The sequence below is a fragment of the Phyllobates terribilis genome, unplaced genomic scaffold, assembly GCF_046119375.1.
Source record: "Phyllobates terribilis strain yellow unplaced genomic scaffold, ASM4611937v1 Scaffold_5__5_contigs__length_657084704, whole genome shotgun sequence".
Lineage (NCBI taxonomy): Eukaryota > Metazoa > Chordata > Amphibia > Anura > Dendrobatidae > Phyllobates > Phyllobates terribilis.
The window spans coordinates 378,131,316-378,158,010 of record NW_027362765.1 but is presented as its reverse complement, the minus strand read 5'-3'; the positions used below and the strand labels follow the sequence as shown (position 1 = coordinate 378,158,010).

Here is a 26,695-nt window from a genome sequence, read left to right as displayed (position 1 = left end):
CGTCACCGCAGGTCCTACAACTCACTGCAAGTGCCGGGAACCAAGCGGGAGCGCTGCGCGGGCCGACAGAAGGTAAGAATACATTTTTTATTTTATTCTTTTTTTACAGCTTTTTTAATGGTACCTGGGTGTGGAGGAGACTCTCCTCTCCTCCACACCCGGGTACCATCCGCATATTAGAACGCGCCAATAACGCAAGTACAAATGCTGTCTTGCGGAATTGGCGCGTTCTAATGCAAGTCAATGGCGGCGAAATCGCCGCGTTTCCTCAAAATTAATTGACATGCTGCGGATTTTTGACCGCAGCGTTAACGCTGCGGAAAAATCCGCATCATGGGCACAGCACATGCGGATTTCCATTGGGGAACATTGCTTCCCTTCTACCATGCGTTTTTCATGCGTTTCCGCGGCGTTTCCGCAACTGCAAAAACGCCGCGGAAACGCATGAAATACGCATCGTGTGAACTCAGCCTTAGATCACAATGTGTTTTGTCCTGTGGCTTCTAGCGGGGAGGAGTGAAGTTGGTTGTTTTATGTCAGATGGCAGTAGAGTGCCTGGTGTAAAGTTGACACTTCTCTGAAAGCAAATCACAAGACACTGAACCAGCAGGGAATGTTGATGCATAACTAACAAGATGTTGTGTCCCATTTTGACAGTTCAACAGTTTTGCTCATAGAGAGGCGACAAGCTTGGTGGTGACACTTTCCTACATGGAGCAATCAGCTTGGTTGTATCCACAATCTCACATCAGCAGCTTGACTTGAACATAAACCCCATCTGCCACAATTTTCTTACGCTTTCAACAATCTGCTGGCAATTTCTTCAGCAGCTCTCCTCCTAGTGTGCACAGTCTCTGTATTACTTTTGGTGTAGTTCAGCAAACTCTCACGGTGTTGGTCACAGCTAGGGATGGGCGATCCCGTGGATGTTCAGGTCCATCGGGTTTGGACGAACTTCATAAAAATGTTCGGTTTGGATACCAGAATGGTACTCGAACTTGATCCCGAAACCAAGCCCCATTCAAGTAAAAGGGGAGCCCGAACATCCGGCAGTTCCCGCGCTGTCCTTAGTATGTTTGCTTGGGAAACACCGGCTCTGACTGGCGGTAGCCTAACAGAAGTCACCACCGGTCACAGCCTCTGGGTTTCACGGACCGCTGCAAGTTCTCACACTGTCACACAGAGGACAGCGTGTGAGCCAGCTGCTGTGATTAGCGGTGAAAAGGTTACCACCGGTCAGGCATCAGCTGATAACTACTACTGTCATTGTGGCGCCCTGCTGCGCACAGGTGCCACAGAACCCAGTAGGGTGCATGGATGGACTTCTCCACAAGAGGCCCTCGCTATATACAAACACCTCCACCCTTCCACCTCAGACCACCAGAGGGAGCCCGTTAGGGACATATATATATGGAGGGTGGAGCCAGGCAGTGGTAGTCTCTCAGTCAGAGGGAGAGTGTGCTGACGCTAGAAGATCAGTGAAGAAGCAGCATGCAGGCTGCTGTGTGAGGCAAATTTAGGCCCACAGCACGAGTTGAAGCCTAGTGAGGGCCCTGAGTGTGGCCGAAGGTGAGAGGAGAGAAGAAGTAACTAGGGGGCAGAGGAGCGTACCAGGCTCACCCCGAACTATACACCGGACACTGGGTCCGTGCCTACTGGGTCCCTTTATACCCAGTAGGGACCACCGGATACCTGGAGGACTACAAGTCCCAGGTCGACCAACGCTGACTACTGTACCAGGGCTAGGAGTCACGGAGGCCCCAGCGTCCAGGGAGAGTGATCTCGAAAAGAAGGCCCTACCACCAGATCAGCAGGTGCAAGAGAGAGACAGTAATAAAGCCAGGCCTAGCTCCAGGCAGGTCAGAAGCTTAGCAAGTGAAAGCAACGGATCAGGAGGCCCTATACCCGCTCACTGGGGAGAGTCCAGAAGTGCACCCTGCGTACCGAGTACCCTGGACTGTACCTGCAACTACACCAGTAAAGGTACCGAAGCGAACCCCCGTGTGAGTGTACGTCATTTCTTCCTGAACCGCCCTGGCCGTCTCTCACCTGTACCACCATCTATTTCCCTACACTGCCCTGGAGCTAGCTCTTCCTGTGGAGAGCCACACCATCCCTGCGGCAGTAACATCAGCTCCAGAGGACCTGCTCCGCAGCGGCGGCTCCCTCAATCCGCATTCCACAGGTGGCGTCACGAACTTTACAAATCCCCTATAAATAATTCCCCTTTTTGTTGACTGCCCTGGGACACGGACCGGGCCAGCCACCGTGATATCCCCCACCAGCATCCATAGGCCCGGCTCTGGGGGCGCGTCATCATCAGCGTCTCCTGCTCTCGCTGATAGCAGTGAGAACAGGCAATGCCGATGAGAGTATTCACTAGCCCATGCCTGTGCATACTAAGGAATATGTCAGTGAGATATATAATTAGTGCAGTGCTAGTGTAGCTCACTGTACATATACACTACCGTTCAAAAGTTTGGGGTCACCCAGACAATTTTGTGTTTTCCATGAAAACTCATACTTTTATTTATCAAATGAGTTGCAAAATGAATAGAAAATATAGTCCAGACATTGACAAGGTTAGAAATAATGATTTTTATTAGAAAGAATAATTTTCTCCTTCACACTTTGCTTTCGTCACAGAATGCTCCTTTGCAGCAATTCCAGCATTGCAGACCTTTGGCATTCTAGCTGTTAATTTGCTGAGGTAATCTTGAGAAATTTCCCCCCATGCTTCCTGAAGCCCCTCCACAAGTTGGATTAGCTTGATGGGCACTTTTTGAGTACCATACGGTCAAGCTGCTCCCACAACAGCTCAATGGGGTTGAGATCTGGTGACTGCGCTGGCCACTCCATTACAGATAGAATATCAGCTGCCTGCTTCTTCCCTAAATAGTTCATGCATAATTTGGAGGTGTGCTTTGGGTCATTGTCCTGTTGTAGGATGAAATTGGCTCCAATCAAGCGCTGTCCTCAGGGTATGGCATGGTGTTGTAAAATGGAGTGATAGCCTTCCTTATTCAAAATCCCATTTACCTTGTACAAATCTCCCACTTTACCAGCACCAAAGCAACCCCAGACCATCACATTACCTCCACCATGCTTGACAGATGGCGTCAGGCATTCTTCCAGCATCTTTTCAGTTGTTCTGCGTCTCACAAATGTTCTTCTGTGTGATCCAAACACCTCAAACTTTGATTCGTCTGTCCATAAAACTTTTTTCCAATCTTCCTTTGTCCAATGTCTGTGTTCTTTTGCCCATATTAATCTTTTCCTTTTATTAGCCAGTCTCAGATATGGCTTTTTCTTTGCCACTTTGCCCTGAAGGCCAGCATCCCCGAGTCGCCTCTTCACTGTAGACGTTGACACTGGCGTTTTGCATGTATTATTTAATGAAGCTGCCAGTTGAGGAGCCGTGAGGCATCGATTTCTCAGACTAGAGACTCTAATGTCCTTGTCTTGTTGCTCAGTTGTGCAGCGGGGCCTCCCACTTCTCTTTCTACTCTGGTTAGAGCCTGTTTGTGCTCTCCTCTGAAGGGAGTAGTACACACCGGTGTAGGAAATCTTCAGTTTCTTGGCAACTTCTCGCATGGAATAGCCTTCATTTCTAAGAACAAGAATAGACTGTCGAGTTTCACATGAAAGTTCTCTTTTTCTGGCCATTTTGAGAGTTTCATAGAACAAACAAATGTAATGCTCCAGATTCTCAACTAGCTCAAAGCAAGGTCAATTTTATAGCTTCTCAAATCAGCCAAACCGTTTTCAACTGGGCTAACATACTTGTGCAAGGGTTTTCTAGGGTTTTCTAAACATCCATTAGCTTCTTACACAGTTATCAAACACAATGTACCATTAAAACACTGGAGTGGTGGTTGTTGGAAATGGGCCTCTATACACCTATGTAGATACTGCAATAAAAACAAGACGTTTGCAGCTAGAATAGTCATTTACCACATTAACAATGTATAGAGTGGATTTCTGATTCATTTAATGTTGGCTTCATTGAAAAAAAATGTGCTTTTCTTTCAAAAATAATGACATTTCTAAATGACCCCAAACTTTTGAACAGTAGTGTATTTAGCTAATAAATAAAGAAATAAAAGAAAAAAATGGCATGGGGTCCCCCTTATTTTTAATACCCAGCTGAGGGAAAGCTGACAGCTGGGGGCTGGTGTGAGTATTCCTGCAAGGGGCCAATATCCATGAAGTCTTTCAATATCAGCTCACAACTGTCTGCTTAGCCTTTACTGGTTATTAAAAACGGGGGACCCCCCAAAAAAATGACGTGGGGTCCCCCTTATTTTTAATACCCTGCTGAGGAAAAGCTGACAGCTGGGGGCTGGTGTGATTATTCTGGGAAGGGTCCAGTATCCATGAAGTCTTTCAATATCAGCTCACAGCTGTCTGATTAGCCTTTACTGGTTATTAAAAGGGGGGACCCCCCAAAAAATTTTGTGGGGTCCCCCGCACGGACTTGCTGGCGGCTCTCCTGACCTGAGTGTCATAGATTCATAGAAATATATTAAGCTGTTATTCTTGGGCCAGTCCGTGCACTGCATTTGGAGAAGTTCATGACAAGAAAAGGCCACAAATTGCGTACATTTTTAAGTGCAAATGCAATGATCAAAATCCCCCACTGTGTCCATGCGTTCAGAGACCACTGTCATTTATTTTTCTACCAACAGAGCTGAGCGCTGATTTGCTTATTGTGGGGCGAGCTGTAGTTTTCATTGGAATTAATAGGGGATAACGTCCATACTTGCATCAGACCTTTGTTTATTTATTTTGTATATTTTATTAATTATACTTTTTTTAGTCCCAATTTAAGGACTTGTAATTGCTTTGTATGATACAATGGATTGCAGCAGTGCGGTGTACATTGTTCTGCCAGCGTTACCCCTAAATACAGTTTATTTATAAAGTCTATAAACCTCTATTAAAATACCAGGCTCTTGTCATGTAAATAAAAAATCATGCCAAGAAGAATTTTCTCAAAACTTTTTGCACCTATAAAGTCACTCATAATCTGTACAATCCAAGTGTAAAAAAAACCCTGAAATCTTTTTGGGTGAAATAAGAAAAATAAAGAACTAAAATAATGTGGTTGCATAAATATTCACACCCTTAATGGAACCTCTCAGGTTATATAATGGTTTTATAGCATAAGAAAATTGCCCGCCTGCGGCACTGGGAAAAAATTAACTTTATTCCTCCTTGGTGCCGCCGGCTTTCAGTAATCAACACTCAGCACGCCTCTATAACTGAAAGCCGGCGGCACCAAGGAGAAATAAAGTCCATATTCCCCTGGGTGCCAGGCACCTTCATATCACTATTAGCCTACAGATTAACCCTATATCTGCAGGTTCATCGCATTATCTGATCTGACAGGTTCCTTTTTGGTGAAGTCGCTTTTAAATTTCTGGCAGTTTTTTTGTTGCAAAATTGACTGATATTTGAACTATTCATAATTCCCTCCACCTTCACTAAAGCCCCAGTTACAGCTGCTGACAAACAGCCCCAAAGCACAATGCTGCCTCCACCATGCCTCATTGTGGGGATGGTGCTCTTGTGGTGATGTACAGTGTCAGCATTGTACCTTTTGGAATCCTGGCCAAAAAGTTTCCCCTTGCTCTCAACAGACATAACACCTTTCCCGCATGCCTTTGGCAGACATGATGGGAGTTTTGGCAAAACATAGTCGGGCTTGAATGTTTGTCTTTTTAAGAAAAGGCTTCCGTCTTCCTCCAGAACCCACAGGTCGGACATAGGATGAATATGGGCCAGTGTAGTCATATGCAAGATACAATCATGACAGGCCAGGAATTACTGCAGCTCCTTTAACCCCTTCAGGACCAGGCAATTGTTCACTTTTGTGCTTTCGTTGTTTTTCTCTTCTCTTTTTATTTAAGTGGCGAAAACAAAATTGTGTCGCCATTTTCAGACACTCATAACGTTTTTACTTTTCCATCAATGGAGCTGCACGGAGTCTTGTTTTTCGTGGGGCGAAGTAAACGCGGTAAAGGAAAAAAAGTAATCGAAAAGCCAGAATTGTCATTTTTTTCAGTCCAAACTGCATAAAAAATGCAACAAAAATGGATAAAACCATCATATGTCCCCAAAAAAGGTATCAATAAAACTACAAAATCCTCCCATGGAGAAAGAGAAAGTTAAGACTTTAGGGTAAAAAAAAGTGCAAAAATGTCATTTTCCCCCAGGGATGATGCTGCACTGATTCTGGGAGCTGTACAATAACCTTTATCATACACAGGTGCTGAAATCACCTGACCTTTCCCCTACATGTGACATCACGTGACCCTTGTCCCCCTCGCGCCACAGTGACCGCTAGTAACCCCCATCTCCTGACGCGTCCAATCAGCGCCCGGCCACGCCCATTGTCACGCTACTACAGTCAGAGCCCCGCCCTCTGGTGACATTGACTGTGTAATAACCACCACAGAAGCCACGCCCCCACAACACTCCTCATGTCTGTACAGCCAATCGTAGCCGGAAGGGGCGTGGAGAGTCGCGGGTCGCCTCCTCTTTGGGCGTGGCTTATTTATAGGGGCTGTTGCTCGGTCCAGTCAGGGCCGGCAGGGAGCACGAAGATGGCGGCGGCCTCGGGGTCTTTGCTGCACGGGGCGGCCGAGGCGCTGGGGGCTTCGGAAGCGGCGCTGAGACTTATCCTTTCTATCTTAAGCGGTGAGGGGGCTGCAGAAGTTTACGGGGGGGGTTAGATATGGAGAGTCCCTTGAAGGGTGACGCTGGGTGTCTGGTGGGGGGGGGAGATGCTACAGGTGGTGTGTGATGGGGGGGGCACAGGGAGGAGGGCTGAGAAATATGGAGGCTCAGGAGGGACATGATTCCAGGGCTGGTGCCTCCATGATGTGAGGATCAGACAGGAGGAAGGGGGTGACTGTGTGCACCTGCCGGACAGAGGCTGGGGGGCACGAAGAGCGGCCTGCTCCGGGCACCGCCACCTGCCGGACTGAGGCTGGGGGCACGAAGAGCTGCCTGCCCGGGCACCGCCACCTGCCGGACTGAGGCTGGGGGGCACGAAGAGCGGCCTGCCCCGGGCACCGCCACCTGCCGGACTGAGGCTGGGGGGCACGAAGAGCAGCCTCCCCCGGGCACCGCCACCTGCCGGACTGAGGCCGGGGGCACGAAGAGCGGACTCCCCCGGGCACCGCCACTTGCCGGACTGAGGCTGGGGGGCACGAAGAGCAGCCTCCCCCGGGCACCGCCACCTGCCGGACTGAGGTTGGGGGGCACGAAGAGCGGACTCCCCCGGGCACCGCCACCTCCTGGACAGAGGCTGGGGGGCACGAAGAGCGGCCTCCCCCCGGGCACCACCACCTCCTGGACAGAGGCTGGGGGGCACGAAGAGCGGCATCCTGAGCACCACCACCTGCCGGACTGAGGCTGGGGGGCACGAAGAGCGGCCTCCCCCAGGCACCGCCACCTGCCGGACTGAGGCTGGGGGGCACGAAGAGTGGCCGGCCCGGGCACCGCCACCTGCCGAACGGAGGCTGGGGAGCATGAAGAGCGGCATCCCCCGCCACCCCCACCTCCTGGACAGAGGCTGGGGGGCATGAAGAGCGGCATCCCCAGGCACCGCCACCTGTCAGAGGCTGGGGGGCATGAAGAGCGGCCTGCCCCGACACCGCCACCTCCTGGACAGAAGCTGGGGGGCACGAAGAGCGGCTCTCCCGGGCACCACCACCTCCTGGACAGAGGCTGGGGGGCACGAAGAGCGGCCTCCCCCCGGGCACCGCCACCTCCTGGACAGAGGCTGGGGGGCACGAAGAGCGGCCTCCCCCCGGGCACCGCCACCTCCTGGACAGAGGCTGGGGGGCACGAAGAGCGGCCTCCCCCCGGGCACCGCCACCTCCTGGACAGAGGCTGGGGGGCACGAAGAGCGGCCTCCCCCCGGGCACCGCCACCTCCTGGACAGAGGCTGGGGGGCACGAAGAGCGGCCTCCCCCCGGGCACCGCCACCTCCTGGACAGAGGCTGGGGGGCACGAAGAGCGGCCTCCCCCCGGGCACCGCCACCTCCTGGACAGAGGCTGGGGGGCACGAAGAGCGGCCTCCCCCCGGGCACCGCCACCTCCTGGACAGAGGCTGGGGGGCACGAAGAGCGGCCTCCCCCCGGGCACCGCCACCTCCTGGACAGAGGCTGGGGGGCACGAAGAGCGGCCTCCCCCCGGGCACCGCCACCTCCTGGACAGAGGCTGGGGGGCACGAAGAGCGGCCTCCCCCCGGGCACCGCCACCTCCTGGACAGAGGCTGGGGGGCACGAAGAGCGGCCTCCCCCCGGGCACCGCCACCTCCTGGACAGAGGCTGGGGGGCACGAAGAGCGGCCTCCCCCCGGGCACCGCCACCTCCTGGACAGAGGCTGGGGGGCACGAAGAGCAGGCATCCCCCCCCCCCCCCCCCAGCACCATCACCTCCTGACCGCTCCCCCCCCCCCCCCCCCTGTAGTGAAATGTGTCACATTCATGGCTACGCTTTACTGCACCTGTATGGGGCAGAGTCACGTCCAGGGGTCTCACAGAAGGGCATCTCCCGGACAGAGTCTGGGGGGCATGGAGAGTTGGCATCCCCCCCCCCCCCCCCCCCCCGGCACCGCCACCTCCTTGCCTTCCAGTGTATATTCTGCTGGGTCCAGCGTTACTGGTCTGCACCTGTAGGGGACAGTCGCATCCAGGGTCTCACAGAAGGGCATCCCCGGGCACCGCCACCTCCTGGACAAAGGCTGGGGGGGCATGAAGAGCTGGCATCCACCCCGCCACCTCCTGACTGCCCCCTGTAGTCACGTGTGTCCATGTGTCACATTCACGGCACAGCGCTACTGCTAATGTAGGGGGCAGAGTCATGTCCAGGGGTCTCACAGAAGGGCACCGTCACCTCCCGGACAGAGTCTGGGAGGCATGGAGAGTGGGCATCCCACCCCCCGCCACCGCCACCTCCTTGCCTTCCAGTGTATATTCTGCTGGGTCCAGCATTACTGGTCTGCACCTGTAGGGGGCAGAGTAGTGTCCAGGGACCACAAAGAAGGGCATCTCCCTGCCACCTCCCGCCCGTCCCGTCTCACACTCTGCTGTGCCCAGCGTTCCACCTCTGTTTCTTCCTCTTTCCTCAGGTTACCCCTTGGCCTTATTCCAGAGATACTTCCTTTTTAAGAAGCAGCCGTCTCACATCCATCTGTTCAACACGGTGACCGGACTCTGCATCGCATACTTTAATTTTGGTATGTCAGCGTCACGGGGTGAAGACGACGACGAGGGGGGACTGGCGGTGGAGCAGATATCCCTTGTCCGCAGCCGCTGGCTTAATGTTCTTTTAGAGTTTTGGGCAAATAAAGCTTAAAGGGGTCGTCGGGGCCACAACTGAGAAGTCTGCAGTTATTCTATGCGACCGCTGACTCAGATACTTGCGGTCCCGTCTAGACTCATCCGGCTTCTCTCACTTTCCATTTCATCCTGGACTTCCCCTTTAATCATCCTGTAATAACAGGCTCTGCTTGCTGTCAGTGAATGGGAACAGACGTCTTTACGCCCCGAGGACGGAGCTGAGACTTCAGACAACTGAAGAGTTGTTACAAATGTATCACACACTTATGTGTCTATTTTTTCTTATTTTTGTTATAGTGTATCAGTGCAGTTAAATGTGTCGGACTGGAGTCCGCGCTGCGTAGATTACAGGGGATTGTGAGTGTAATGGAGATGATGAGGGTAATGTTCACTAGGCTGGGAGATAGGACTAATAGGCTTATCTACTGATGCGCGGGCACAGCGCCAGCCTGAGTGTCCACTGGTAACACCGTAAATGACCCCTGAACCTTCGTGTAAGAATCTGCGTAAACAACCTTTTCCCTAACTGGCGTCTGAAGCCCTCGTCTTATACCTTTTCTTGCCGGTGGCTTTAGAACATTTTGCATATTTTTCGGAAAAAAAAAAAAAAGACCCTCCTAAATTATTTAAAAATAAATAACCTCCTGCACCTCCATGATGAGGCATTTTATGTGAGCCGGCACATTGTCAGGATGTCACCCAGCAGTTTACACCCCTCGGCACCGCTCCATGTGAATACACGTTTGGAGGGATTTGTCGCACGCTTTTTTTTCCTATATTTCTTGAGATGTCGTATTCCCAAACTTCATCCTGGGGCCACGTTCCCACAATGAGCTTCTGGTGAGTTTTTGATTTTCTGCTCCCATTAAGTAAAATTTAGGTTTCTAGCATTTTTAAAAAAAAAAAAAAAAAAAAAAAAAAAACAGCGTAAAAATCTCACTGAAAACTCATCGTGGAAAAAATCCTCAGCGGAAATTGACCCGAGTTGCATTTTATATTACCAGTCTGTGAATGGACGTTGTGGATTTTTAGGCTATGTGCCCACGATGCAGAAATGAAGCAGAAAATTTCTGCAGCATTTCTGCATCTCCCTGGCAGAAAAAACGCATGTAGATTGTACATGTGTTTTTCCTGCAGAATACATGCGGATCCGCATGCGGACTGACAAGCGCTTTCCAGGCGATAGCATCACTTGGAAAGTGCTTGACAACTAGGTCACACTGTATAAATCCATGCAAACAGCAAACAGCATGGATTTATATAGTGTGACCGTAAAAAATAAAACAAATAAAGCTATACTCACCCCCCGAGGCCCCGGTGTGACTGCAGCGCTGCTTCCTGGCTGGTTGCCGGCATATCGCGAGACAGAGCGGTGAAGGGCCTGCGGTCACATGACTGTGACGTCACCGAAGGTCCTTCAGCGCTGCTGGCATTCAGAGAAAAGCCTTTGGAAAGGTGAGTATAAAATTTATTTGTTATTTTATTCTTTTTTTACAGGTACAATGGTACCCAGGTCTGGATGAGAGTCTTCACTCCTCCAGAACTGGGTACCATACGCACATAGAGACGCATAGAAGCCGCTTGTAAAAATGTACAGTCGCAGTTTCTGTGCGTTTCAATGCAAGTCAATGGCGGGAGTTCCGCTGCGCTACCGCAAAATTAAATGACATGCTGCGGATTTTTGTACGCAGCATAAACGCTGCGGAAAAATCCGCAGCATGTGCATATGTGAGATTTTACAAAGCATCTACACTTAGCAGACATGTTCTCCTTGCATAATGACTTGCGGTGCAGTCAATTTGCAACATATCAATTAGTCCTCTTTGCAATGCATTATGGGAAAAAATCGTCACATGCAGATTATGCGGTGGGTAGATCAATCTTCTACGTGTGTACGGTGCTCTGGGGGGAATTCTAGGACTGAGCGGTAAGATTCGCAGGACCGTGGTCCAGAAACCACGTCTGTACTCCAAAGCCCGGCGACCCTACCTGTGGCATCCCTGCCGCCTCTTCTGGCGCGATGCCGGAATGACGTTGCACCCGGTTTGTCGCAGTTTTTTCCGTGTTTTCGTCCCGCGGACATGGACTATCGCTGTACCAGGGTCCTGTGACTTTCTGCTGAGCTCCTGTGAATTCACATGTTGCAATCTTGACGCAGATTTTGTGGCTTTCTTTGCACATTTCGCCTTGTGCATTGCAAACGGGAAAGTCTGCAAAGATAGAATTGACGTCCTGCTTCTCAAGACCACCAAACCGGAGGCCGCGCGATAAGTGGCGGACATCCACAAGACCGCAGGAAGGCACCGAGCGATTCTTGCATGCAAATTAAATTCAGTATTAGGTAGCTATTCCCCCCCCCCCTCCACTTACCCTGTGTGAACTCTGACCCTCATCAGGAATTCCTAATCTAAGTGTAGACTCTGCACTGATACACTGTATCAAAACTTCTACAGTTGTAAGATAAGGTTTCTAGCCTCTAATAAGTGTCTGAGTGTTCCCATTGACTGACAGCAAGCAGATATAGTGAGGAATAAAAACGCCAGATAAGAAAGTTGTTAAATGTATCACTGTGCAATGTTTAGAAGAAGTGTTTAGTGCACTGTCCCTTTAAGGTGCGCAGCATCCCGCTGATGGCTTTAGGCTTATTCCTCCGGGGTTTTGCGTCAGTCGTAAGGCGATTATTAGCCCTGGTGGAGAATATGATTGAGTTTCTGTGGGAGCTGTGGGCGCACCCTGATCTGCTGGCACACGTGTCTGCTGCCAGCGCCCAGATGCCTCGTGTCAGGACGAGACGTCTTATCTGCAGTTTATACAGTTCTATCAGGAAATCAGAAGGCGGAAGTGTCAGCCCGGGCTGTAATGTATAGTGCAGCCTCGTCTGAGACACATTCTTGGGATTTATGTGGCCAAGGTCAGAGGAACGACCTCTGCTGTTCCTTAGGGCCACGTTCACACCTGCCTGTTTCTGTAAGTGGTATTGGGGCTGAATGTGCAGCAAGTCTATAGATTAATGTAAACCTATTCAGGTGAATGAGACTTCAGCAACTAATCTCCACTTGTGAGTGGTGGACGGACGGCAAAGCTGAGGGCGGGGAGCGATCGGGACGTCCTGGAGATCAACAGATCAATGTATTTACTCTGAACCAGTCTATCTGGTTACTGGTTAACGCCATAGTGATGGGGAAGGTCATTTATAATTAACACCAACAAGGGTTTGCTTTTATCAGCTGTATACAGATTTATTATGTGTCATGATACAAACCTGGTAGAACAATTATGATAAATAATACTGCCCCTATGTATAAGAATATAACTAGTATAATACTGCCCCCTATGTACAAGAATATAACTACTATAATACTGCTCCTATGTACAAGAATATAACTAGTATAATACTGCCCCTATGTATAAGAATATAACTAGTATAATACTGCCCCCTATGTACAAGAATATAACTACTATAATACAGCCCCCTATGTACAAGAATATAACTACTATAATACTGCTACTATGTACAAGAATATAACTACTGTAATACTGCTCTTATGTACAAGAATATAACTACTATAATACTGCTCTTATGTACAAGAATATAACTACTATAATACTGCTCTTATGTACAAGAATATAACTACTATAATACTGCTCCTATGTACAAGAAAATAACTACTATAATACTACTCCTATGTACAAGAATATAACTACTATAATACTGCCCCTATGTACAAGAATATAACTACTATAATACTGCCCCCTATGTACAAGAATATAACTACTATAATACTGCCCCCTATTCACAAGAATATAACTACTATAATACTGCCCTCTATGTACAAGAATATAACTACTATAATACTGCCCCCTATGTACAAGAATATAACTACTATAATACTGCCCCCTATTCACAAGAATATAACTACTATAATACTGCCCTCTATGTACAAGAATATAACTACTATAATACTGCTCCTATGTACAAGAATATAACTACTATAATACTGCCCCCTATTCACAAGAATATAACTACTATAATACTGCCCTCTATGTACAAGAATATAACTACTATAATACTGCTCCTATGTACAAGAATATAACTACTATAATACTGCCCTCTATTCACAAGAATATAACTACTATAATACTGCTCCTATGTACAAGAATATAACTACTATAATACTGCCACCTATTCACAAGAATATAACTACTATAATACTGCCCCCTATTCACAAGAATATAACTACTATAATACTGCCCTCTATGTACAAGAATATAACTACTATAATACTGCTCCTATGTACAAGAATATAACTACTATAATACTGCCCTCTATTCACAAGAATATAACTACTATAATACTGCTCCTATGTACAAGAATATAACTACTATAATACTGCCACCTATTCACAAGAATATAACTACTATAATACTGCCCCCTATTCACAAGAATATAACTACTATAATACTGCCCTCTATGTACAAGAATATAACTACTATAATACTGCTCCTATGTACAAGAATATAACTACTATAATACTGCCCCCTATGTACAAGAATATAACTACTATAATACTGCCCCCTATTCACAAGAATATAACTACTATAATACTGCCCTCTATGTACAAGAATATAACTACTATAATACTGCTCCTATGTACAAGAATATAACTACTATAATACTGCCCTCTATTCACAAGAATATAACTACTAGAATACTGCTCCTATGTACAAGAATATAACTACTATAATACTGCCCCCTATGTACAAGAATATAACTACTATAATACAGCCCCCTATGTACAAGAATATAACTACTATAATACTGCTCCTATGTACAAGAATATAACTACTATAATACTGCTCCTATGTACAAGAATATAACTACTATAATACTGCCCCCTATGTACAAGAATATAACTACTATAATACTGCCCCCTATGTACAAGAATATAACTACTATAATACTGCCCCCTATGTACAAGAATATAACTACTATAATACTGCCCCCTATTCACAAGAATATAACTACTATAATACTGCCCCTATGTACAAGAATATAACTACTATAATACTGCTCCCTATGTACAAGAATATAACTACTATAATACTGCTCCTATGTACAAGATTATAACTACTATAATACTGCCCCCTATGTACAAGAATATAACTACTATAATACTGCCCCCTATGTACAAGAATATAACTACTATAATACTGCCGTCTATGTACAAGAATATAACTACTATAATACTGCCCCTATGTACAGGAATATAACTACTATAATACTGTCCCCTATGTACAAGAATATAACTACTATAATACTGTCCCCTATGTACAAGAATATAACTACTATAATACTGCCCCCTATGTACAAGAATATAACTACTATAATACTGCCGTCTATGTACAAGAATATAACTACTATAATACAGCCCCCTATGTACAAGAATATAACTACTATAATACTGCCCCTATGTACAAGAATATAACTACTATAATACTGCTCCCTATGTACAAGAATATAACTACTATAATACTGCTCCTATGTACAAGAATATAACTACTATAATACTGCTCCTATGTACAAGATTATAACTACTATAATACTGCCCCCTATGTACAAGAATATAACTACTATAATACTGCCCTCTATGTACAAGAATATAACTACTATAATACTGCCCCTATGTACAGGAATATAACTACTATAATACTGTCCCCTATGTACAAGAATATAACTACTATAATACTGCCCCCTATGTACAAGAATATAACTACTATAATACTGCCCCCTATGTACAAGAATATAACTACTATAATACTGCTCCTATGTACAAGATTATAACTACTATAATACTGCTCCTATGTACAAGAATATAACTACTATAATACTGCTCCCTGAGTACAAGAATATAACTACTATAATACTGCTCCCTGAGTACAAGAATATAACTACTATAATACTGCCCTCTATGTACAAGAATATAACTACTATAATACTGCCCCTATGTACAGGAATATAACTACTATAATACTGTCCCCTATGTACAAGAATATAACTACTATAATACTGTCCCCTATGTACAAGAATATAACTACTATAATACTGCCCCCTATGTACAAGAATATAACTACTATAATACTGCCCCCTATGTACAAGAATATAACTACTATAATACTGCTCCTATGTACAAGAATATAACTACTATAATACTGCTCCTATATACAAGAATATAACTACTATAATACTGCTCCTATGTACAAGAATATAACTACTATAATACTGCCCCCTATGTACAAGAATATAACTACTATAATACTGCTCCTATGTACAAGAATATAACTACTATAATACTGTCCCCTATGGACAGGCGTTCTTGATTGCAGCGTGCTGATACGTCTTCTCTCCTCTCAGGTTCTCAGCTGTATCACTCTTTGTTATGTATTGTGCTGCATTTCCTCATCCTTCGCCTCATGGGGAGGACGGTTACTGCGGTGTTCACCAGTTTTTGCTTCCAAATGGTAAGTTTGAAGGGTCTTGTTGCGCCCCCTACAGATGAGCTCGGTGGCAGCGCTAGATCTGGACCATCTGATGCTTCTCTTTGTGTACAGGGCTATCTATTGTCTGGCTACTATTACACATCCACGGATAACTATGACATCAAGTGGACGATGCCGCACTGCGTTCTTGCCCTCAAGCTGATCGGTAAGTGTTGTCATAGGAGCAGGAAGGATCTGTCATTCACAGCGATCTCCTGCCTTCCTATGTCCCTTCGCTTGGAGCTTTGATTTGCATGTTACAAGATTGGATAAAAGCACAGCGGCCCAAAACAGAAACTAGCATCAGTGCTACAGATCTGTTTTACCACAGCCATTACTTTACTTATCTTGGACTGGTACCGCAGAGCTGCATTCACAGTTCTGCTGGGTTTAATAGGCTTTACTTCATAAGAATATTGTACTGGTGAAAGTTAACAAATTAGCAAATCACCATTATAAGCTGTGTGGTGATGGCTGCACAAGCAGTAAATGTAGGGGCATTTTAACTCTGAAGCTTGCAGAATAGTGAGTGCAGCTCTGGAGTATAATACAGGATGTAACTCAGGATCAGTACAGGATCACATCTAGAGGAATGTCTGTACAAAGCTAATGCTTCTCTGTGCAGAGGGTTCGCTACAATCACATCTAGTGGGGGTGGAGTTCGGGGGTACATGTGGCTTCACTGTGATAGCAGCGGGGAAGCCTTTTACTGCTGGTCGTGATTTCAGTCTTTCCTTGTAAATACAGATTCTATGTGTTGAAAGTAAGAAGAGATCTTGAAAATGGGAAGAAATGACTTAACTAAGTGTGTCATCTACTTGTGATTTGCGGACCCCCCCGTCCTGCTCTCGCTGACCGTGTCTTTTCCTTTTGCAGGACTCTCTTTTGATTATTACGATGGAGGTAAAGCCAAGGTTTGTATCGTGTCTGATCCTGCGGATCGTCTGTCTCTCGGCCGGGTCGTGCTTCACCTGTAATTTCCCCGCTCCCTGTCCAAGGAGGATTGCTGCAATTAGTCTGCCCTCTGCATCTCCTCCTGTCGCTGTGCCAGGGTGTTGCCTGTCTCTGGCGGGTCTGCTTTGGTTACACCCGCCGTCTTCTGGGCCGGCTATTTAATCCAGTGTTTATATAGTCCTGGAAAGCAGAGCATTAGTCACTTCCAGGGGTCCTTGAGTCAAAGTTTTATTTAAAGCCTCGGCGTCCCATTTAAACGAGGCCGGACACCACTCTGGTGTTTTGGGGTCCCCTGTGTCTTGCTCCACAATATCTGTCCCCTCAGTAGTTGTTAACTTTACCGGGAGCGTTCTTTAAAATCCTGAGCTTTTATCTCCCTGCAGTCGTCGCTGTCACCGGACCAGCAGCGCTCTGCAGTGGCGGGAGTACCCACCTTGCTGGAGGTCTGCGGATTTTCCTATTATTACGGAGGGTTTTTAGTCGGACCTCAGTTTTCCATGTGCAGCTACCAGAAGTTAGTGACGGGCGAGCTGACGGATGTGGAGGGAGAGAGACCGAACAGGTGAGAGGACGCGCATCGGAGGTGGCGGGGGTACTCCAGAGTGGCGCCCTTAGTGTGACCACCTTTTTATTTCTACCGCCATGCAGCATCCAGCCAGCGATGAAGCGTCTGTGCCTCGGCCTCTTCTTCCTCACCACCTACATGGTGTTCGGCCCCCACCTGCCCGACAGCTACTTCCTGACAGACGAGTATGCGGTAAGGCCTATCCCTGCCCGGCATGGGATGGCGGCACTTCTGATAAAATCTGCAATCCGTGCACGATACCCGGGGCTGGAACATTGGGCAACTTGCTAATCCTTGCTAATAGCCTCGATTATAAATGTACCGTTTTGTGTCCGCAGCTCCAGTGCAGTCTTGTGTGTTTCTGTGGTTACAGATAAGTGTATAGTATGATCACCTCCACTCCACGAGCAGGATCAGGATACACAGGGTTTGTTTGCAGTCTGTAACTATAAAAATACAAAATGCACAGGGGCTGCGTACACAAAATAGTAGGATTTTTTTACATTTCTTTATTAGAGCGATTTATGTTTTAATTTTTTTTTATTTTGGGTGCACTGGAGTAATAAAAAGTGGTTGGTAAAGTCCTCATAGCGTTAACCAGTCCCCGCATTCTCTTGCTTTATTACTATTTTTACCTATCTTCTTTTCCATTGGGATTTTGTAGAACCAACCGTTCTGGTACCGCTGCGTGTACATGACCATCTGGGGCAAAATTACACTGTACAAGTACGTCACCTGCTGGCTGGTAACGGTAAGTGCGGATAATGACAACGGGGGCGGGGAGGGCTTCTCCAGTATCATCTTCTGCATCTCATCAGAGATGTACCCCTTCTCTCCACAGGAGGGCGTCTGCATCCTTTCTGGTCTCGGATATAACGGCAAGGATGAAACCGGCCAACCGCTGTGGGACGCCTGTGCCAACATGAAGGTCTGGCTGTTCGAGACCACGCCGCTATTCACAGGAACCATTGCCAGCTTCAATATTAATACCAATGACTGGGTGGCAAGGTGAGATTCTCCCATGTATGAGGGATAGTATAGGCGAAGAAATTATTTATTCATCCTGAGTTACATCCTGTATTATACTCCAGAGCTGCACTCACTATTCTGCTGGTGCAGTCACCGTGTACATACATTACATTACTGATCCTGAGTTATATCCTGTATTATACTCCAGAGCTGCACTCACTATTCTGCTGGTGCAGTCACTGTGTACATACATTACATATCCTCTATTATCCTCCAGAGCTGCACTCACTATTCTGCTGTATGATGTCAGATGTCTGAAGCTTTTTGGATTGTGAGCACAGCTCTGGAGGGTAATCCTGTATATAACTCTGGATCAGTGCAGCGTGGCAGTTTTTTTTCTAATGCTCTTCTGCATCTGATGTATTTCACTGCTCTTTTGTCTCTGTCGCTGCAACGTTCGTGACATTAACTCCTTGTTCTCCTTTCTCCAGATACATTTTTAAGCGTCTCCGTTTTCTCGGTAACAAGGCCGTGTCTCAGGGAGCCACCCTCTTCTTCCTGGCCATATGGCATGGTCTGCACTCCGGATACCTCGTCTGCTTCTCACTGGAGTTCCTGATTGTCATAGTGGAGAAAAAGGTCAGGTGCCTGAAAGTGGAGCAGTGGTAAAGAGCGCAGGCAGGCGACTGAGTGCAGGAATGAGTCGGTCTCCTGTCCGCGCTCCCTGTATGTGGCCAGTGATTATGGCGCAGTGCGTTATGTGAATGTGACGCCCCCGTCTCACGCTTCCCCCTCTCTGCAGGCGATGGAGCTGGTGAGGGACAGTCCTGTACTCAGTCACATCTGCTCCGTGCCTCTGCTGCGCCCTCCGCTATACTTGGTGCAGCAGTTCTTCCACTGGCTCTTTATGGGATACCCGCTGGTGCCGTTCTGCCTTTTCACCTGGGACAAGTGGCTCAAGGTACGTATTAAATGCGTCTGCCCCTCACACAGTATGGTGGTAAAACGGGATGGGAGTAGACGGTCAACGATGGGGCAGGTGGGGCAGAGCGATGGCGCTTCATACATTAGGCAGCAGGTTCAGATGTCATCTAAAGGCAACGGCTGCCATAATTATTGCAGATTCCCTTTATTCTGAGGCTTCTGTAACCCCCTAAAAGTGTTGATCAGACTCCTCTGAACCAACAGGTGCTGGATCCTGACACCCAAACACCCCCTGATAATTCCCATAAAAGCTTTTACCCCACGTTATAGGTGACCCCTCCTCCCTTCTTTCATGTCTGTTTTTCTAAATACTTGTGATCCCCATGAAAATAATTCCAGAATTTTGCATTGGGCCGTGTTCCTCTGTTGTTCCTCCTGGGAATTTATAAATAAATTGACAACCAGGTGTTACCAGTTGGTGGCGTTTGTACAGTGTCGGAGATGTGCACTATCAGTGTGTACTATTTAGAAACACACCCATTTGACAAGAGGGGGGGGGCGCCGCGGTGGGGTGGATGGTAACACCCAGTTGTCAATTTATTCTCACATTTCCAAGAGTAATAACAGAGGAATGGAACCAAAATGAGAAAAATGGAATATGAATATTTACTAAAACAGACTAAATGTGCACAATGTCTAATACTGGTGTGAGCGGGTTATGAGAGGTCAGCACTCTTTAACTGAATTCTTATTCTTTTGCGTGTTTGTCACTTAAATGTTTCAGATTACAAAACAAATTTACATATTAGACAAAGATAACACAAATAAACACAAAATGCAGTTATTAAATGAAAGCCTTTATTATTAAGGGAAAAAGAAATCCAAACCTACAGGGCCCTGTGTGGAAAAGTGATTGCCCCCCCCTCCCCTTTAAAACACAAATGAACTGTGGTTTATCACATCTTTGGGAAGCAGAGTTCAATTTCCCTAGCCACACACAGGCCTGATTACTGCCACACCTGTTCTCAATCAAGAAATCACTTAAATAGGACCTGCCTGACAAAGTGAAGTAGACCAAAAGATCCTCAAAAGCTAGACCTCATGCTGTGATCCAAAGAAATTCCAGAACAAATGAGAGATCTTAATTACTTTATCAGTCTGGAAAAGGTTATAAAGCTATTTCTAAAGTTTTGGGACTCCAGCGACTCACAATGAGTGCCATTATCCATAAATGGTGAAAACATGGAACAGTGGTGAACTTTCCCAGGAGTGGCCGGCCGACTAAAATTACCCCAAGAGCGCAGCGAGGACTCATCCAAGAGGTCACAAAAGAGTACACAGCAACATCTGTGACGCCCAGGTGGAGGAGAGAGAGAGATGGATGGTAGTAATGCGTCCGAGTCAGTCGGACCAGGGGGACGCCTCCCCCCCCCGCTCGCTAGCCCACCCTGAGAGTTGGGGGGTACTCGGAGCCGGGCCACTAGGCAAGGTGGATGTAGTCGCGGCCTTGGCCCAGTCCGTGCCCAGGGTTGTCACACATTAAAAAGTTAAGGGGCTAGGAGGGACGGTGACAGCGATTCGAGTGGATCTATTGACTACGCAACCTGTGGTTTCTGGTGATCCTCCACCAGCGCTGCGTTCAGTCCTCTGAGGCGGGATGTAGCGGCAGCAGCAGATGGTACTACTCCCCACAGGCGGAGCAGGGCCTCAAGGCAGAAGGAACAGGAGGATGGGGGATCGTAGTGGGAGCTGTGGTGTGGTGCTGTGTTGCAATAAGAAACCGGAGGCCATAGGGGTAGTCTTCCAAGCTTTACTCACGGTAGAATGCACAGCTGCAAGGCTTCTCCCTGCTCCTCACGGCGCGCTGCGGCCACCAGAACCGGGGGTCCAACAACCTCCGAGTAGTTCAGGTGCTTTGGTCAGGACCCCGCACCAGAGTGTTCCTAGAAGTTCCCACTAGGTCCTCTCCTGTCCGTATGTGATGCGTGTACTAAGGCCGGGTCTCCCTCTGGACTATGCACAGAACTAGGGTACGGGTGGCAACTCCGTTCCGTCCGTTACCTGTGGGATCCACTGAGCCTCTGGGCTTCTCCGACTAAGACGTGAAGTGACAGAGTCAGATATCGGGGGCCGGTACCCCTTTTGCAGCAGGACTCCCTCTGACTAGGCCAGAATAGTGAGGACAGGTGGCGAATACCGCTCCGTCTGCATCCCCCTGGGATCCTTTTGCCTACGGAGCTTTACTCCTCCGCTCCCCTCCAGGCCTTCTTAGGCAGGGACCTTGACCGGGTAGAGACAGCCGTTAACTCTTGCCCGCTCCTCGACTCAAGGCCAGACTATTAGGACCGTGTATCTTCAGTCAGCTGCAGGTTCACACAGAAAGCCACGATCAGCGATGAAGATCACAATCAAAGACCATAAGCCCAAGATGGCTGTTTATTAAATATGAATTAAGTGTAACCTAAATGTGTGTCCCCCACCCTCACCCACTACTAGGTTCCCCCTATCTTTGGTTCCCCCATCTCCACTTATCCCGGATGGGGCAGCACCCTTGTGCATATAAGCCCCCCCTCAGGTGGGAGAGGTGTAGTGTTGGGTGCAGAGGTGCGGTCCTGACAGTTACACCATCCTTACCTCGAAGGAGAGATACTACACCTCATTAAAGAGATGCAGTACCCCTGTGGCGACCGAACCTTCAGGGGCGCCACACATCCAAAGAACCGCAGGCCTCACTTGCCTCAGTTAAGCTCAGTGTTCATGACTATCATAAGGAAGAGACTGGGCAAAAATGGCATGCATGGCAGAGTTCCAAGACAAAAACCACTGCTGAGCAAAAAGAACATAAAGGCTCATCTCAGTTTTGCCAGAAAACATCTTGATAATCGCCAAAATTTTTGGGACTCTGTGGACTGAGAAGACAAAAATTGAACTTTTTGGAAGGTGTATGTCCTATTACATCTGGCGTAGAAGTAACACAGCATTTCAGAAAAGGAACACCATACAAACAGTAAAATATGGTGGTGGTAATGTGATGGTCTAGGGCTGTTTTACTGCTTCAGGACCTGGAAGACTTCCTGTGAAAAATGGAACCATGAATTCTGCGGTCTACCAGAAAATCCTGAAGGAGAATGTCCGGCCATCTGTTCGTGATCTCAAGCTGAAGAGCACTTGGGTTATGCCGCAGGACAATGATCCAAAACACACCAGCAAGTCCACCTCTCAATGGCTTGAGAAAAACAATATTGAGACTTTGGAGTGGCCTAGTCAAAGTCCTGACCTTAATCCGATTGAGATGCTGTGGCATGACCTTAAAAAGGCGGTTCATGCTCGGAAACCTCCAATGTGGCTGAATTACAACAATTTTGGAAAGATGAGCAGCTAAAATTCCTCCAGAGCGTTGTAAAGACTCATTGCCAGTTATTGCAAACACTTGATTGCAGTTGTTGCTGCTAAGGGTGGTCCATCAATTATTGGATTTAGGGGGCAATCACTTTCTCACACAGGGCCCTGTAGGTTTGGATTTCTTTTTCCCTTAATAATAAAGACCTTCATTTAATAACCTCATTTTGTGATTGTGTTATCTTTGTGTAATAGTTACATTTGTTTTGTGATCTGAAACCTTTAAGTGTGAAAAACATGCAAAAAAACAAGCCCCTCGCTGTATGGGCGTAAAAGTAAAAATGTTGCGGGTTTTAGTAGATGGTGTCAAAAAGGAAATTTCTATCTATCTATCTATCATATATATATATAATATATATATATTTTTTTTAACCATTAAAAACAGCACTTTTGGTGTCGCCGTAATCTTAGCAGCTTGGACAATCCAGTCCATTATTATTGCTGCACAATGAATGCCAATAAAACACAAAAAAACAATGACAGAATTGCGTTTTAGTATTTTCAGATCACGGGGAATATTATTTATTTTCACCGCTTTTCAGTACATTTTGTAGTAGAGTGAACAGTGTCATTCAAAAGTACAACTTGTCATGCAAAAATAAAAATAAGTTATGGCTCAGGGAAGTGGTTAAAGGGAACCTGACATGTCATTTGTAGCATGTAAACTGTCCCCAGTGCGGCGTTAGTGATACAATATGCATCACTAACATGTTATTTTCATTAAAAACAGCAGGTGCAAAATTCACTTTAAACGAGCAGGTACCATAGAACTATATAAAGTGATTTTTGCACCTGCTGTTTTCAATGAAAATAACATGTTAGTGATGCATATTGTATCACTAACGCCGCACTGGGGACAGTTTACATGCTACAAATGACATGTCAGGTTCCCTTTAATACCTTATTATATTAAAGATCCCTGCTTGCTGTCAATGACCCAGGCCGTGGTTACAGGTGTCCTGATCTCGGCTGCGTGACATGCAGTGCCCCGGCAGTCAGTAAATGAGAAGATTTCTGGTCACTGACATAAAGCAGAGATACTGATTTATGCTGAGGATGTGTAAAGCTGCAGATTGATTTTTCTCCATCTCTCGGCAGGTGTACATGTCGGTCTATTTTATAGGCCACTTCTTCTTCTTATTGCTGCTGTTTGCACTGCCTTACTTACGGAAAGTCCTGGTGCAAAGAAAGGACAAGCTGCAGAAGTCCCACTGACAGCGCCCGATGGTGAGCGCCCAGGAGTTTGCGCCCGCTTCTGTTCATCTGCTTCCTTCTAGGTTTCCTCAGGGCTCGTGCTGCTGCTTCGGGTGTGAATCCAGATCACTCCTGACATCGGCCATCATTGCATCCATCCCACTATGCACCCCCTGCCCACTAATGCCCGGCATATGCCTTTATGCCCCTGTGACTCAGTGACTACCGGTCCAGTCTGAAGGTTGGAAATAAGAAACCTCTGGAAATTACAACTATCACAGCTCCCACCAACGCTGGCGGATTTAGATGTACCCTGAATGACCACTTTATTAGAGACCCCCTATAGTGGGAGCTTTTAGCCGTCAGAACTGCAGCAATTCATCCCAATAAAAACCGTCGAGGTGTTGTCCGTCCATGAGAAGGGTCATGGTCCATAAAGAAGACCTTCCCCCTACACAGCTGTTGACACCTGAGGTCACCTGTTGCTGCCGCTTGTGCCAAATTCTCACCGAGCAGCACGGCGCAACAGAAGCTTGTATTCAACTCGCCATACAATGATCTTCCTCTGATTAGCGATACAACTTTTGCTCTTTGGAGTCGCCTTTCTGTTTTCATTGCACAATAATACTAATAATGGCGCTGAACCCTGCCGTCTGATATTAGTCGTCCCAGTGAAGGCCCAACAAGCTGCACGGTCAGACATGTTGGCTGGACACCAGCGCTGCATTCAGCTGCACTGGCTGTTTGTTTTGCCCGTCCCGCGCTGGCTGTTTGTTTTGCCCGTCCCGCGCTGGCTGTTTGTTTTGCCCGTCCCGCGCTGGCTGGCTGTTTTGCCCGTCCCGCGCTGGCTGTTTGTTTTGCCCGTCCCGCGCTGGCTGTTTGTTTTGCCCGTCCCGCGCTGGCTGTTTGTTTTGCCCGTCCCGCGCTGGCTGTTTGTTTTGCCCGTCCCGCGCTGGCTGTTTGTTTTGCCCGTCCCGCGCTGGCTGTTTGTTTTGCCCGTCCCGCGCTGGCTGTTTGTTTTGCCCGTCCCGCACTGGCTGTTTGTTTTGCCCGTCCCGCACTGGCTGTTCACCAGAACTATTCTTCACATCCTCCTCTGACCACGTACTACTACGATTCTTTACATCATCATCATCCTTATCTTTTTTTTTTTTTTTCCTGAGAACCATTCTTTACATCCTCCTCTGACATCAAAACGATCCTTTAATCAGAATGTTTCTTTACATCCTTCTCTGATCCCTTTCATCAGAACAGTTCATCACATCTTCCTCTGATCTCATTATCTGAAGCATTTTAAACCTCCTCCTCTGTCCCATCAGAACCATACTTCACATCGCTGTTAACCCCTTTCATCAGAAGCATTCTTCACATCGCTGTTAACCCCTTTCATCAGAAGCATTCTTCACATCCTCCTCTGATCCTTTCATCCAAAGCATCCTAAAAATCCTGACTGTGTTCCTCAGATCAATCCCAAATTGAATTGTTGTTTTTTTTATGTCCTTCTCTGATTTCTTTCATCAGAATCATCCTTCACATCCTCCTCTGTCCCCTTTCATCAGCTCGACTCTTCATTCTCCTCTGACCCCTTTTCATCAGAACGATTCCTCACATCCTCCTGTGCCTTTTTATCAGAACAGTTTTCCACATCCTCTGAACTTTTCATCCTAAGCATTCTAATAATCATCTGTCCCCTTTCATCAGAACGATTCCTCACATCCTCTTCTAACCCATTTATCAGAATCATCCTGCACATCCTCCTCCTCTGATCCCTTTCATCAGGATGATTCTTCATACTCTTCTAACTCCTTTCCTCAGAACGATGTGGAGTGTCATAGATTTTTCGTGGATTAGTTTCAATCACTGGACTTTATGCTGCACTCTGGGGCCACATTCGTAATGTCCACACGGGGACACGCCACCTGTTGAAGGGCCGGCGTCTCTAATAAAGTGGCCATTCAGTATATGTGAGCGGTATGCCACAGCCGGATCCCTTCACTCATCTTTGCCAGAAAATGTGCTGAGATTTTTGTTAGGGCGACTTATTTTCTGAGCTCTGAGGCTTCCAAGATCCTGTTCTGTGCTGATAATAGCAAATACCTCCAATTAGAAATGTAGTATAGTTCTTCTGATTAATCATGTAATTTTCCTCATGTGCAGGACCTTAGGTATCCATGGTTACGACCACTGATAGTTAGCTAGTTGCTAGTGGTCGTAACCATGGATACCTAAAGTCCTACAATGCCCGCACATGAGGAAAGTGACATGGCTAATCAGAAGAACTATACTACATTTCTAACTGGAGGTATTTGCTAATATTATTATTATTATTATTACACCTGCTACATATTGGGATAGGGTCTTGGAGATGGGAATACCCCTTTTAAATGAATGACTGACCTGGTTGTTTCCTGTCTCTGCAGATTGTATGTCGCTCCTCGTGGCGATGGTTAGCACACCTCCTCCTTCCATGCTGGTCCCATCTGTACAGCGGACACCACACTGCCAGGAAGGACACAATTGCTGATAATTTTTTTTTTTTTTTCTAAATACAAACTGGTTGCCGGCGCCAATAATCCTACAGAAATGTAGGACCCCCCCCCCACCCAAAAGTTATTTTATAGACTTTTCTACGACTTGGGAGGGGGTGGGGTATGTATTTTTGGACTTTCTATTACTTGAACTTTTTAGTTTGCTGGAGACTTTCACCCAACTTTTCTCCTTCTGCCGACACCCGCCCGCTGGGTCACAGGGCAGCTAAGACGACGGACGCCCGCCGATGGTAAAATTGCACTGTATTA

The 26,695-nt window shown here is 47.0% G+C and overlaps 1 protein-coding gene across 2 annotated transcripts; it reads left to right on the top strand.

Annotated features, from left to right (window-relative positions):
• The first annotated feature begins 6,534 nt into the window (after positions 1 to 6,534).
• LPCAT3 (lysophosphatidylcholine acyltransferase 3) lies at positions 6,535 to 26,444 on the top strand. 2 transcript variants are annotated; one of them, XM_073684835.1, is made up of 13 exons: positions 6,535 to 6,702; positions 9,145 to 9,252; positions 15,768 to 15,874; positions 15,965 to 16,058; positions 16,769 to 16,806; positions 17,230 to 17,408; positions 17,495 to 17,603; positions 18,076 to 18,162; positions 18,253 to 18,419; positions 18,872 to 19,019; positions 19,183 to 19,341; positions 23,802 to 23,930; positions 26,318 to 26,444. In XM_073684835.1, the coding sequence occupies exons 1-12, from the start codon at positions 6,609 to 6,611 to the stop codon at positions 23,916 to 23,918; spliced, it is 1,407 nt and encodes a 468-aa protein (XP_073540936.1). In that variant the 5' UTR covers positions 6,535 to 6,608; the 3' UTR covers positions 23,919 to 23,930; positions 26,318 to 26,444. The 2 variants fall into 2 exon arrangements, with proteins under 2 accessions (XP_073540936.1, XP_073540937.1); XM_073684836.1 differs by lacking the exons at positions 6,535 to 6,702; positions 9,145 to 9,252 and adding an exon at positions 12,159 to 12,322.
• The last annotated feature ends 251 nt before the right edge of the window (positions 26,445 to 26,695 follow it).